Here is a 12,757-nt window from a genome sequence, read left to right on the forward strand (position 1 = left end):
TTTAGTAAAAGAGAGTATGAAATACATATTTAAACTGGTTTTCGGGGCCAATATAAATCCTAATTATTATAAATTAATGAAAACATTGACTGATATTTGAAACCAATATGCCTTTACAGTAAAATATACATGAAGTGGGAACCTTTAGGAAGCAGGTATCAATGTCCTGACAGTGTATAAACCTTTATGTACTTTAAATCAACAGCTTGGTTGGTTTTAAAGAGTTTTTCTTTAATACCTTAAACTAAATATCTACAAATCTATACTGGAAATCTCAAAAACAGGGAACAAACCCAACAAGAAGAAGTTCAGATTCATTCTACACTGGTGACCAGTCCACCTTTAACTGCTGATATGGTCGAGTCTCAGCGGAGGAGAAACTCATAGTTTCCATCATTTCATCATGTGAGCCGAGAGCGAGGGGGAGGCAGAGCAGCAGAGAGACAGGCAGGGGGCGCCAGAGACCAGAGAAATTACATGCATACAGACACACACACACACACAACACCAACGAGGACAACGCGTATACACACATTCAGAGTTGAGGCCAAACGGGAACAAAAAGGCTTTGCTTCATTTTCATTCAGCTCAGCAGGAAGTGGACGTGACAAAGTCAAAGGTCAGGGAAGGAAAAGAGATGAAAGAGATGGAGATGTGACGGTGGAGTAAAATCTAATCCGTCTGTTAATCCCATAACTGACCCACAGTCTCACCAGACGACTCACTGAGGACACCTCACTAAGAGAGTGCACTGCTGACTTTAAGGCCGCTTGGAAGAAGAAATGCAAACATTAAGTTAAAGAATTAGAATCCTAAAAATATATAAACTTACCCAATTACCAGTGAGGAATGGACTGACATGATATAGCAGATTTACTTTATGGAAAAGGCAGACGTTTTCCCTTTAGAGAGCAAAAAAAAGAAACGTCTGACAAGTAAATTAAATCACCGAGATTGGATTTAAAATGATTCTGAAGTTTACGTTGTGACGTCTTGCCCTCTCTTTCCTTCTGTTTTCTTTCTTTCTGATACGATATGTGATGATAAGAGTCGGTCAGGTTTCTCAGTTCTCTTCTACTGTACGTATGTTTTAATATAAAAATGACTCAACAAATGGAAAATCAAGGCAAAAGCAACGTAAAAATATACACAACGCCTCCAAAACAAACCCCACAAACACAAAAATACACAAAAAGCAGGTGGATATTGCACAGAAACTGCACTAGCAACCTTAAAGATGCATTCAAGGAATCTCGTCAATTTCACCACTTAAAAAGACATTAATTCCACTAATCAAATGCTTGCCACCTTGTGGTAATAGCTGCACCAGATATGAGACAATTATCGCAGTAACTGTTTAATAATTGAATACTCATGCAAATATAAAACATAAACCTAAACTCACCACTGAAGTTTTCCTGATTGGAAATCAAATGGAAAATCCAGGCAAAAGCAACCGGGGTAAGACTGAGAATACCAACATCCTACCATTAAATTACCATTGAAACACACCAAAAATATACAAAACTACCCCAAAACAAACCCCACAAACACATAAATACACAAAAACCAGGTTCACATTGGTCAGGAAGTGCGTAACCAGAACTGGAACGAGTGAAAACACAGACTCGACACAGCAGGAAACGACGACGTGAACAAACGAACGAATGAAAGAACAAAGAAAGAAAGAATGAAGGAACAAATCAAAGAAATAAAGAACGAACAAAAGAAAGAAAGAACGAACAAATAAAATAAAGAACGAACAAACAAAAGAACGAACAAACAAAGAATGAACAAACAATAGAATGAAATGAAAGAACAGACAAAGAAAGAAAGAACAAACAAATAAAAGATAGAACGAACAAACAAAATAAAGAATGAAGGAACAAATGAAAGAAATAACGAAAGAAAGAACGGACATACAGAAAAAACGAACAAATGAAAGAAAGAACTAAGGAACAAAAGATAGAACAAAATGAACGAACGAAAGAACAAACGGATGAACGAAAGAACAAAGAATTACCTAAAAAATGAAAGAAAGAACGAACAAAAGAAACAAAATGAACAAACAAACGAAAGAATGAACGAACGAACAAAAGAACAAACCAAAAATATACAGAAATCGGGTTCATATAGGTCAGGAAGTGCATTAGCGACCGAAAACACAGACTCGACACTTGTTCAGCAGCAGGAACGACGTGGTCGTGGACGTGAACGTCTGCAGAAGTTGACATTTAAAATGTAAGACATGAAACAAAGGCAGCGTGACAGAATGTTAAGCAGCTGTTACACCAGCAGCTCTTAAATACACTCTCATCACACAGTCCAGTGTCAGCGTGTGAATCATCCACGTGGTAGTTAAAAATGATGAGTTTGGGATTCCTGAAGTGTGTGTGTGTGTGTGTGTGTGTGTGTGTGTGTGTGTGTGTGTGTGTGTGTGTGTGTGTGTGTGCGTGCGTGCGTGTGTGGTAGTAAAAAAAAAAACGAATCAGTGCTGACTGGGCAGAGTACGACCTGTGCAGGGAAAGACACAAACGCTCGCTCTCCACTGACACTGAAAACACAGAAAAACACTGGAAACACTAACCTCCTCTAAACTAACCTCCTCTAAACTAACCTCCTCTAAACTAACCTCCTCTAAACTAACCTCCTCTGAACTAAACTCTAAACTAACCTCCTCTGAACTAACCTCCTCTAAACTTACCCCCTCTAAACAAACCTCTGAACTAACCTCCTCTAAACAAACCTCTCCACTAACCTCATCTAAACTAACCCCCTCTGCAATAAACTAACCTCTAAACAAACCTCTTAATAACCTCCTCTAAACAAACCTCTTAACTACCCTCCTCTAAACAAACCTCTGAACTAACCTCCTCTAAACAAACCTCTGAGCTAACCTCCTCTAAACAAACCTCTCAAATAACCTCCTCTAAACTAACCTCTAAACAAACCTCTTAACTAACCTCCTCTAAACAAACCTCTCAACTAACCTCCTCTAAACAAACCTCTTAACCTCCTCTAAACAAACCTCTTAACTAACCTCCTCTAAACAAACCTCTCAACTAACCTCCTCTAAACAAACCTCTTAACTAACCTCCTCTAAACAAACCTCTCAACTAACCTCCTCTAAACAAACCTCTTAACTAACCTCCTCTAAACAAACCTCTTAACTAACCTCCTCTAAACAAACCTCTTAACTAACTTCCTATAAACAAACCTCTGAACTAACCTCTAAATTAACCTCTGAACTAACCTCTGAACTAACCTCTGAACTAACCTCCTCTAAACTAACCTCTGAACTAACCTCTGAACTAACCTCTGAACTAACCTCTAAACTAACCTCTGAACTAACCTCTAAACTAACCTCCTCTAAACTAACCTCTGAACTAACCTCTGAACTAACCTCTAAACTAACCTCCTCTAAACTAACCTCTAAACTAACCTCTAAACTAACCTCTGAACTAACCTCTAAACTAACCTCTGAACTAACCTCTAAACTAACCTCCTCTAAACTAACCTCTAAACTAACCTCTAAACTAACCTCTGAACTAACCTCTAAACTAACCTCCTCTAAACTAACCTCTAAACTAACCTCCTCTAAACTAACCTCTGAACTAACCTCTAAACTAACCTCTGAACTAACCTCTAAACTAACCTCTAAACTAACCTCTGAACTAACCTCTAAACTAACCTCTGAACTAACCTCTGAACTAACCTCTAAACTAACCTCTAAACTAACCTCTTAACTAACCTCCTCTAAACTAACCTCTGAACTAACCTCTAAACTAACCTCCTCTAAACTAACCTCTGAACTAACCTCTAAACTAACCTCCTCTAAACTAACCTCTGAACTAACCTCTGAACTAACCTCTAAACTAACCTCCTCTAAACTAACCTCTGAACTAACCTCTAAACTAACCTCCTCTAAACTAACCTCTGAACTAACCTCTAAACTAACCTCTAAACTAACCTCTAAACTAACCACTGAACTAACCTCTAAACTAACCTCTAAACTAACCTCTAAACTAACCTCTGAACTAACCTCTGAACTAACCTCCTCTAAACTAACTTCTGAACTAACTTCTGAACTAACCTCTGAACTAACCTCTGAACTAACCTCCTCTGAACTAACCTCTGCACTAACCTCTAAACTAACCTCCTCTAAACTAACCTCTGAACTAACCTCTAAACTAACCTCCTCTAAACTAACCTCTAAACTAACCTCTAAACTAACCTCTGAACTAACCTCCTCTAAACTAACCTCTAAACTAACCTCCTCTAAACTAACCTCTAAACTAACCTCTAAACTAACCTCCTCTAAACTAACCTCTGAACTAACCTCTGAACTAACCTCCTCTGAACTAACCTCTGCACTAACCTCTAAACTAACCTCCTCTAAACTAACCTCTAAACTAACCTCCTCTAAACTAACCTCTAAACTAAACTTGGCATCAAACGTGTCCAGATAAACAAAAACAACACAGATGTAAACTTCCTGTTGTCAGTGTCCTGCTGTGTTCTTCACTTCCTCTCACTGCACCTCTCTGTCTCTGTGTCTCTTTAACCAGAAGAACCCGGCACAGAAACCAGGTCCAGGTCCAGGTCCAGGTCTGCCAGAATCCCAACCCCCCTCAGAGACCGTCTCTCTCTCTCACACACACACACACACACACACACACACACAAGCATGTACAAACTGTGTGAATTCCCCAGTGTTGAACCCAGGGCATCGCCCGCGCGGCACACTACGCGCTGCCTTGCCAAGTTTCGGGCTGCGAGAACAAAGCGGCGCTGTATTTTTAGACGGAGCGAGCATGGCTACAGGTGGTGAGGAGTCACAGCTCCACACTCCTCTAACCCTACAAGATCCTCGGGAAAGAAAGACCGAGAGAGAGAGAGGAGAGAGGAGAGGAGGCCTCTGCTGTCAAAAAGTGGAAAGAAAGAAATAAAGAATAAAACAAATTTAAAAAATGCACTTTGCCAAAAAAAAGTACAAAAAAAACCCAACGATGAGTACATTTTGTGTTTTGGATGTGTAGGTTACAGGGTGTCGGCGCACACTTGGACTTTTTGAGACCTTCGCGATGGAAACTGGAGTAAAAGTATTTTTAGGAGCTTTGAGAGTGAACTTTAGAGTTTAGATACTCTTTCTTAATACTTGTTTATTATGAATATACACCTTGGGGCCCCAAAAATATATCTGTAAACATGGTTTTTGGTGTAGTTTTCAATGGAATATTCTAACACATACAGCGGGGGTCTCTGGAGTTTACTTTCCATGCATAATTTAGTGGTTTTCAAACCTGAATAGAAACCTAAAAACAACACAAAAAAAAGTTTGAACACTTGAGGGACGCGGAGCGGGCGAACATGTTAATAAAGGCTAAATGTGAATAAGTGCTTTACGTCAACGAGTCTGCGCGTTTTTATCCCTTTTTGTAGACCCAAAGTTCGCTTAACTAAGGCAGATCTGGAAACGTAGACGTATAAACGCTCAATTTCACCTTTTAATCCAGCGTCTCGTCCCTGAGGACGAACACGGACACCTTTGCCGAGGGAAGCTCATTTGTATCCTGATGATTTGTTGTTGCCAAATTTAAAAAGGTGGACAGTGAAAATAATAGAGTTGTACTGTTTTGTAAAGCACTTTAAAACAACAACGGTGGAGCAAAGTGCTGCACAGAATAATAAATACAAGACAATACGAATAAAGCGGCATAGAAAGGTGAAACAACGCGAGGTAAAACAACAAAAATGAATTAAAAGAGGTAAAAACGTGGAGAAAACTCACAGACGGACAATAAAAACTGATCAAAGAGTAAAAAAGGGAAACAAAACATTTAATTAAATGGAAACAATTTAGTGTCAAAGGCCATTTTAAGTGGAGTGAAGCTAAAATGCTAAACAAGCTAACGCCGAAACGTCCTTAAAAATTCAACCGATCCTTAACTTTAGTCCCTTTTCCACCGCAGGAACTTTTCTCATTTTGCCGGGAATTTTTTAAAAAACTCGGCATCTGTCCCCCATTTTTTCCTTTCACCGCAACCTGTCTTGGCAGATGCTGCACCGACGCCTCTAGAGTTTCTCTGCTCTCGATGACGTCGTCTATACAGAGCTTTTTGTGTGTATGAACTGTTGCAGCTTATTTACTTATTCCCTAATTATACGTTTAAAATATGGAGGACCAAACCTGACGTAATAATAAATAAATACAGAAATAAATAAATACATCCAGGAATAAATACAGGAATAAATAAAATAAATAAATAGAGCTTAATTACTCATCCCTAATCATGCGTTTAAAATATGGAGGACCAAACCTGACGTAATAATAAATAAATACAGGAATAAATAAATAAATGCATAAATAAATAAATAAATACATACATTTATTTCTGTTCACCTACATTTATTTATATATTTATTCCTGTATTAATTTATTCATTTATTATTATGTCAGGTTTGGTCCTCCATATTAAAATACTGTCCTTAAACTATAGATGTATTTGTTTTAAGGTATTTCTGTGCCCCATTTTTTCCTTTCACCCCAACCTGTCTTGGCAGATGGCTGCACATCTTTGAGTCTGGTTCTGGTTGTGATTCGGCGCTATACAAATAAAGTTTTATTGAATTGAAGAGACTTCAGATTGCGAGGAACTCTAGAGGAAACGGGAGCGGTGGGCTGCTGACGGACGCCGAGTGGCAGAAAACTTTTTTTTTTACAGCGGTTTAAGCTAAAGCGACTTTAAACTAGACATTTAACGGACGACGAAGAAAGAAGAACTTATTCCTTTCGTTATCAGTCGTCTCAAAAAATATGGAGCAGAAGAAAAGGACGTAGGACAAGTGGACGGACGACGACGTCCAGGCTCTTTTGAGCGTATTTTTTGTTGCTCAAAGTATTTAAGTTCCAGGAACTTAAATACAGTAAGTTCCTGGCAATTTTGGTGGAAATAGGGAGGCCCTTTAAGAAACATCTACTGTCATTTACTGCCTTTGTTTCATGTCTTTACTTAGAGGCCCAATCAGAGCAGCCAAAATCCTTCAAGTAGAAAGTAGTAAAGACGCTTTTCGGGACTTATACTTGCTGCTGCTGCTGCTGCTGCTGCTGCTGCTGCTGCTGCGTCGTCTTTTTGCTGAGATATTCATGAAGAGATTAACTATGATGGATGTGATAGAGTCTGATCAATTCCCCGGGACATAATTGATGACATTAACAACGACTGCAGGTCATTTAAGAGGAGTCAGTGCCAGGCCAGGGTCCTGGTGTTGGACCCACTGTCACACTGGACTGTGGGGAACTTTATCAAGTGGAACTATGAGTGGACAAAGTTCTGCTGGAAGACGGTTGGACCCAATGTCTCCTGTGAGTCTAGAGTCACAAATCTGGCTTTTATGATGGACAATTAGTGCAGGTTTTTCATTTAAGACAGTTAACAAAGGTCTCTCACAGATACCAAAATCTAAACAGAAGCTCAGAGAGGACAGAGTTTTTTCCTTCACTATCCATTTTTAAAACTGTTCTTAAAACTCATTTTTACTCCATGGCTTTCGACTCTGCGTGAAACGTTAATTATACCCGTTTGTACCTTGTTTATTTGTGTTATTATTTTTATTTTCTACAGTACAGGGCACGTTACCGCAAGACACGTTTCCACGACGACTGACCGGGAAAAAGACGCGCGTGACGTCGTGTTTACGTGACTCCTGATTGCTAAAATGAGTCTCTAAAGTAACGCTAAACGCTAAATTTGTAGCGCTGCCCTTTTCCTTTAATAAACAAAGCGCTCTACAGTTCCACTGTAGGCTAACGCTAACGGCGCTAAAGGAGCTAACACAGCTAAAGGAGCTAACACAGCTAACGGAGCTAACGGGTAAACTGGTCTCTGGTGGCACGCGGCACGTAAACATGAGGTCACGCACATCTTTTTTCTGGTCAGTCGTCATGGAAACGTGCATGTGTTAGCATGCCCAGCTCTACTTAATTTAAAACAGTTTTTCCGATGTTTCTTCGCTTCGCTTCCTCCGACAACGGATTTCATTCTTGGCGTTTGACCTCCTGAACCCCAGAATCAGCGGGGCCTGATCTTGCGAGACTGGTTTTCCGCTAACGTACAGTAGGGGGCAGTGAATACGGCCAACAGCAAGATATTTAACCGTCACAATGACTCTGAAGCTCCGAGCACTCAGTTTCTACAGTATTTTCTTGTTTTATTCTCTTTTTTAGGTCTTTTAGGTTTTATGCATCTATATTTTATTCATCTCCGATGTACAGCACTTGTTTTTAAAGGGCTTTATAAATAAAGTTGGATTGGATTGGATTAGAACTAATCAATAATGTGTCTGTTTTTAGTTAAAAAAATATATAAAATAAGCCCAGTTTGAAAAGTCTGTCTTTGTGGTTTCAGTGGAGACTAAAATCAGGACCGGTCCAGAGACACGCGGACCGGAGCAGCTCTTCTCTTATTGCCTCCGAACATCTTTCACTCAACTCTGACAGCAGCAGCAGCAGCAGAGTCAGTAACAGGAAACGCTTTGGCAGAGACGCTGCACCGACATGCCCTTGGGTGAGAGATATAGTGGGAAAAGAGAGAGAGAGGAGGAGGATGAGGAGGGAGATTAGTGTGTGTGTGTGTGTGTGTGTGGTGGGGGGGGGGGTTTGGAGTAGATTCATTTCATTTTGTGGAGAAGTGTAACAGGTCGGTTTCAAACCGACACCGACGCTGTGAACTTCGTTCTCGTGCACGTACTCAAGAAAAAGATGAAGAGGAAAAAAAGAATAACGTGGAACGTTCAGAGGAGAAAAGACACATTTGTACGGTGTGTTACTACAAACGGGGGCCTCACAAATGTAGCAGGACAAACCTGTGTGTGTGTGTGTGTCCAGGTATTAGTCACGTTGTAGGGACACGTCAAAAATCAAGTCCCTATAATGTGAATTATTAGATTATGAGATGAAGACGTGTTGAATGGTTAGGTTAAGGTTAGTAGTAGTTAGTGTAATGTGCTCTGAAGTCATGGAAACCAGACTCTCTCTCTGTGTGTGTGTGTGTGTGTGTCCAGCTGGCCCTCTGAACAGAAGCTTCATTGTCCAAATCTGAGGCTGAAGCCAAGACCAACCAGCCATGACAAGACACACACACAGAGAGAGAGAGAGGGACAGACACACACACACACACACACACACACACACACACACACACACACACACACACACACACACACACACACACACACACACACACACACACACACACACACACACACACACACACACACACACACACACACACACACACACACACACACACACACACACACACACACACACACACACACACACGATGTCATCATTCTGCCTCTGCAGTGAATGAGGTAAAGCAGTGAGAGAGGGACATGGACACCACCAAGAGCGTCTGCTCTCTGATTGGCTGCCGAGTCTGTGATGGTAACTTTGACCTGTTAAGTTCAAATTTAAGTTTAAATGTAACTTTTTCCTCATTAAATAACTGTGTTTAACTCGTTTTTTAAATATAAACAAATGTCTGTTACATCCAAAAACTGAAGTTTATTAGCATTATTATAGTAATTATGACTCCAGGTTGGTCCTTTATAGGCCAAATCTACGCCGTACATCCATGAAACAGTAGGTGGCGTCCTAACAAACAGGACACAAAATTCAAGCACTTTCAAGGACCCATGGCTATGTAGGGTGATTATGAATAAGCAATTCTACAATTTACAAACTTTCATGGTTTCCAAGGACCTGTAGGAACCCTGTGTAATAAGTGAATAAATAGCCGTACAGACTAGAGCTCGGTAGGTAAATCTAGTCTGAGTCCATGATTTACAGAGCGCTCATTTTTAAAGATAAACAAATGTCTGTTACAGCCAAAAACTGAAGTTTATTAGCATTATTTCTATGCCTGGGTGAACAACTACTGAGGACAGAAGGGCTGGATTAACAAGATGACGACAGAGAGTCGGCGTTTGGCAGCTTTTGTTTACCTCCAACATGGCGGCCATTGGCTGTTGCTTCCATTTTAAGGTGCTCGAGTGTCTTCAAACGAATTACAGGTCATTATAAGTTCATCCAAACTTAATTTGACCAACTGAGTCGGCGTTGTGTCGCCTCATTTGACAACGTGTTTTGCGTTTCTCAACAGATTACACCAGATTAATCATTGTGACCGATTAATCTGGCCAATTTCCTTGGTATTTCTATTTAATTGAAATTGGCCGATCGAGTTTTTGAGTCTTGTCTGGGTAAAATGTAAGAACTACAAATTATTATTATACTATCCCACATGAGGACATACAGTACCAGCGGAAGCTGGAAGACGCCACATTACCTGGTAGTCGAGGATGCTGAAGCCCAGGCCTTTGTCTCTCTCCTTCTGCAGCTCCAACATCTGAACCTCTGGAGACCACAGCGCCAGCTCCCCTTCGTCCTCGTCCTCATCCTCATCTTCATCTACCACCTCGTCTTCTTCCACCTCCTGGTGCTGTTGAATCTTCTCCTCATTCAGCTCCTCCTCCTCCTCCACCTCCACAGGAGAAACCTGCTCCTGATCCACAGGAACCACAAGTTTATTTCTTGTTTAGGGACTTTTATTTCAGCTGAATCATCCTCAAATGTCTCAATCAAGTTAAAAAATGGGTTTAAGATATGTGATTTAAATTAAGTTTGTTCTTTGAGGCCCAGCTAAGATTTTATTCTTTCAACATAAAGACAGACTAAAATCCAAAATCTGGTTCAAATGTAAAGTTAAAACCCTACAACGTGTAACAACTGCATCATAAAACGTCGACTTAAAACAGGATTATAAGGTATTTTCGAGAGAATCACAACTGTGACACGTGATTTCAGAGGATATGATGCCACTAATGCATGAAACTGAGTGTAAACTTACATAAAATTGTTGTTTTCCTTTTTGAAATCACATTTGTACACAACCCAACAGTACCTGTAAACTTTCTTCAAGTTATTTTATTGATTAAAAGTAAATAATAATCGTAACTGGATTAATCACAGGTTGTTCAATGATGCTTGTTGTGTCAGGGTCGACATGGGTTCATCTATGGCTAATAATTGAAGCTAACTTTTAACAAATAATACATAAAGTGAACTTCAGTAATCAGTTAATGAACAACACTAATGTATATGTAATGTCTGAACTGCAGTGCACTTATATAAGGGATTTTCAATCAAAATAAGGTATTTAAACTAAACATTAAACCAACAGTTATCACTTTTCTGAAAACAAAAATGGCAAATATTGGACCAACTCATGGGTTTACTTCTAGTTTGCACTAAAGTATTTTCACTTAAAGGTATTTATTTGTGTACATGTAGTGTGTGAGACAGGTTACCTGTGCAAGCGTCTGCTGCTGTTCACCACGGACGTCTCTGGCGACCGTCTGTCCGCCGAGCATCGACGACAGCTTCAGCTCGATCTGAGAAACGCAAAACATTCACTTATTCATTCATTCATTCATTCATTCATGGTCTCTGTCTAAAAGTGTGTTTTCAGTAATAGGACGCAGTAGCAATGAGCTCGGTGGAGGAAACTCTTTGGGAACGTGAATAAAATCAAGCCGCACAAAAGAGTAATTTTGAGTTTTTGGCCACGCCCCAAAAGGAAGTCCACCATTTTGGTCAGATCAACTTCAAACGCAACGTCTTAACCCGTGTTGCCCTTTTAACACTGTTAAAAATGTGACTTTTCATCATGGACCCAGGTCTGTAGGTGGCTTTAAAGTTCAAAAACACACAACATTGGAGAAATATTAAATTCATTATATCTCAGACTGTGTTACACTCAGATTCACGAAATTTGGTACGTAACTGTATCATCCCAGGACGGAGAAAAAAGCCTCTTGGAGTGACAGTGTATGACCAACAGGGGGCGTGAAAGATGCTGTATATTTGTAAGTCCACTATATCACATATATATCGTTTCCCCTCACACTCTCACCTCTTCCACGCTGGGCTGCGATCGTCCCGCTGCTCTCAGTACCGGCTGCAGAACCGGTTCAGGTTCGGACTCGGACCCGAACTCGGATTCGGATTCTCGCTCGGGTTCCATGTCAGAGGTCGGGTGTCGGCAGCAGACCATGGTGAACGGAGGAGGCACCTCCTTCAGGAACGCCACCACCTCTCGGCGAGACTTCCCGTAGAGCTGCACGTCGTTGACCTGCACGCAAACGCCGAGCAAACCAATTATAATCTGAATCTGAATGAAATTCCAAGACTTTCCAGGACCAATTCCAATCAAATTGAATCTCCAAATGTGCCTCAGATGAGAGGACAACTTGTAAGAGTGCATTCGTCCGTGAGGATGATTGATTTGCAGCACGCTCTGCATCTGGACAAGTGATTGTCCCTTGGATCTCGCTCAAAGTCAGTCTTTGTTATTTTGTCTTTGGTCGGGCGGAGATCTAGGAATTTTCATTTCCCAAGACATCACGTCGTCATTTGCTCTCTCTCTTGCTTAGCTTTACTCGCTCATTGTTCTGCACGGTGAGAGAGAGTGGACAGTGTCCTGCATCGGCCAAGTCTACGTACATCCATGAAACAGTACGCTCTTAGAAATAAGGGTTCCAAAAGGGTCCTTCTACAAGGACTGAGGTTCTACCTGGAACCATTTGCGTCTGAAAAACCCTTTTCCTGAAGAAAGGGTTTTTCAAGGGTTCTTGGTAACACTAATGGTTCCAGTAAGAACCATTTTGACCCAGAGAACCCTTTAAAACCCCT

The 12,757-nt window shown here is 40.6% G+C and overlaps 1 protein-coding gene across 1 annotated transcript in view; it reads right to left on the reverse strand.

The window, feature by feature from the left end:
- Nucleotides 1-12,757, reverse strand: part of patj (PATJ crumbs cell polarity complex component) — a gene marked incomplete at its 5' end in the record, with an annotated part of 133,544 nt that overhangs the window by 86,716 nt on the left and 34,071 nt on the right. The window contains 3 exons of the mRNA XM_083888324.1: nucleotides 10,353-10,520; nucleotides 11,374-11,457; nucleotides 11,979-12,197. Coding sequence (XP_083744450.1) covers nucleotides 10,353-10,520; nucleotides 11,374-11,457; nucleotides 11,979-12,197 — 471 coding nt within the window. The remainder of the gene's footprint in view (nucleotides 1-10,352; nucleotides 10,521-11,373; nucleotides 11,458-11,978; nucleotides 12,198-12,757) is intronic.

This window comes from Microchirus variegatus (genome assembly GCF_963457635.1).
Source record: "Microchirus variegatus genome assembly, chromosome: 4".
In the NCBI taxonomy this organism is placed as follows: domain Eukaryota; kingdom Metazoa; phylum Chordata; class Actinopteri; order Pleuronectiformes; family Soleidae; genus Microchirus; species Microchirus variegatus.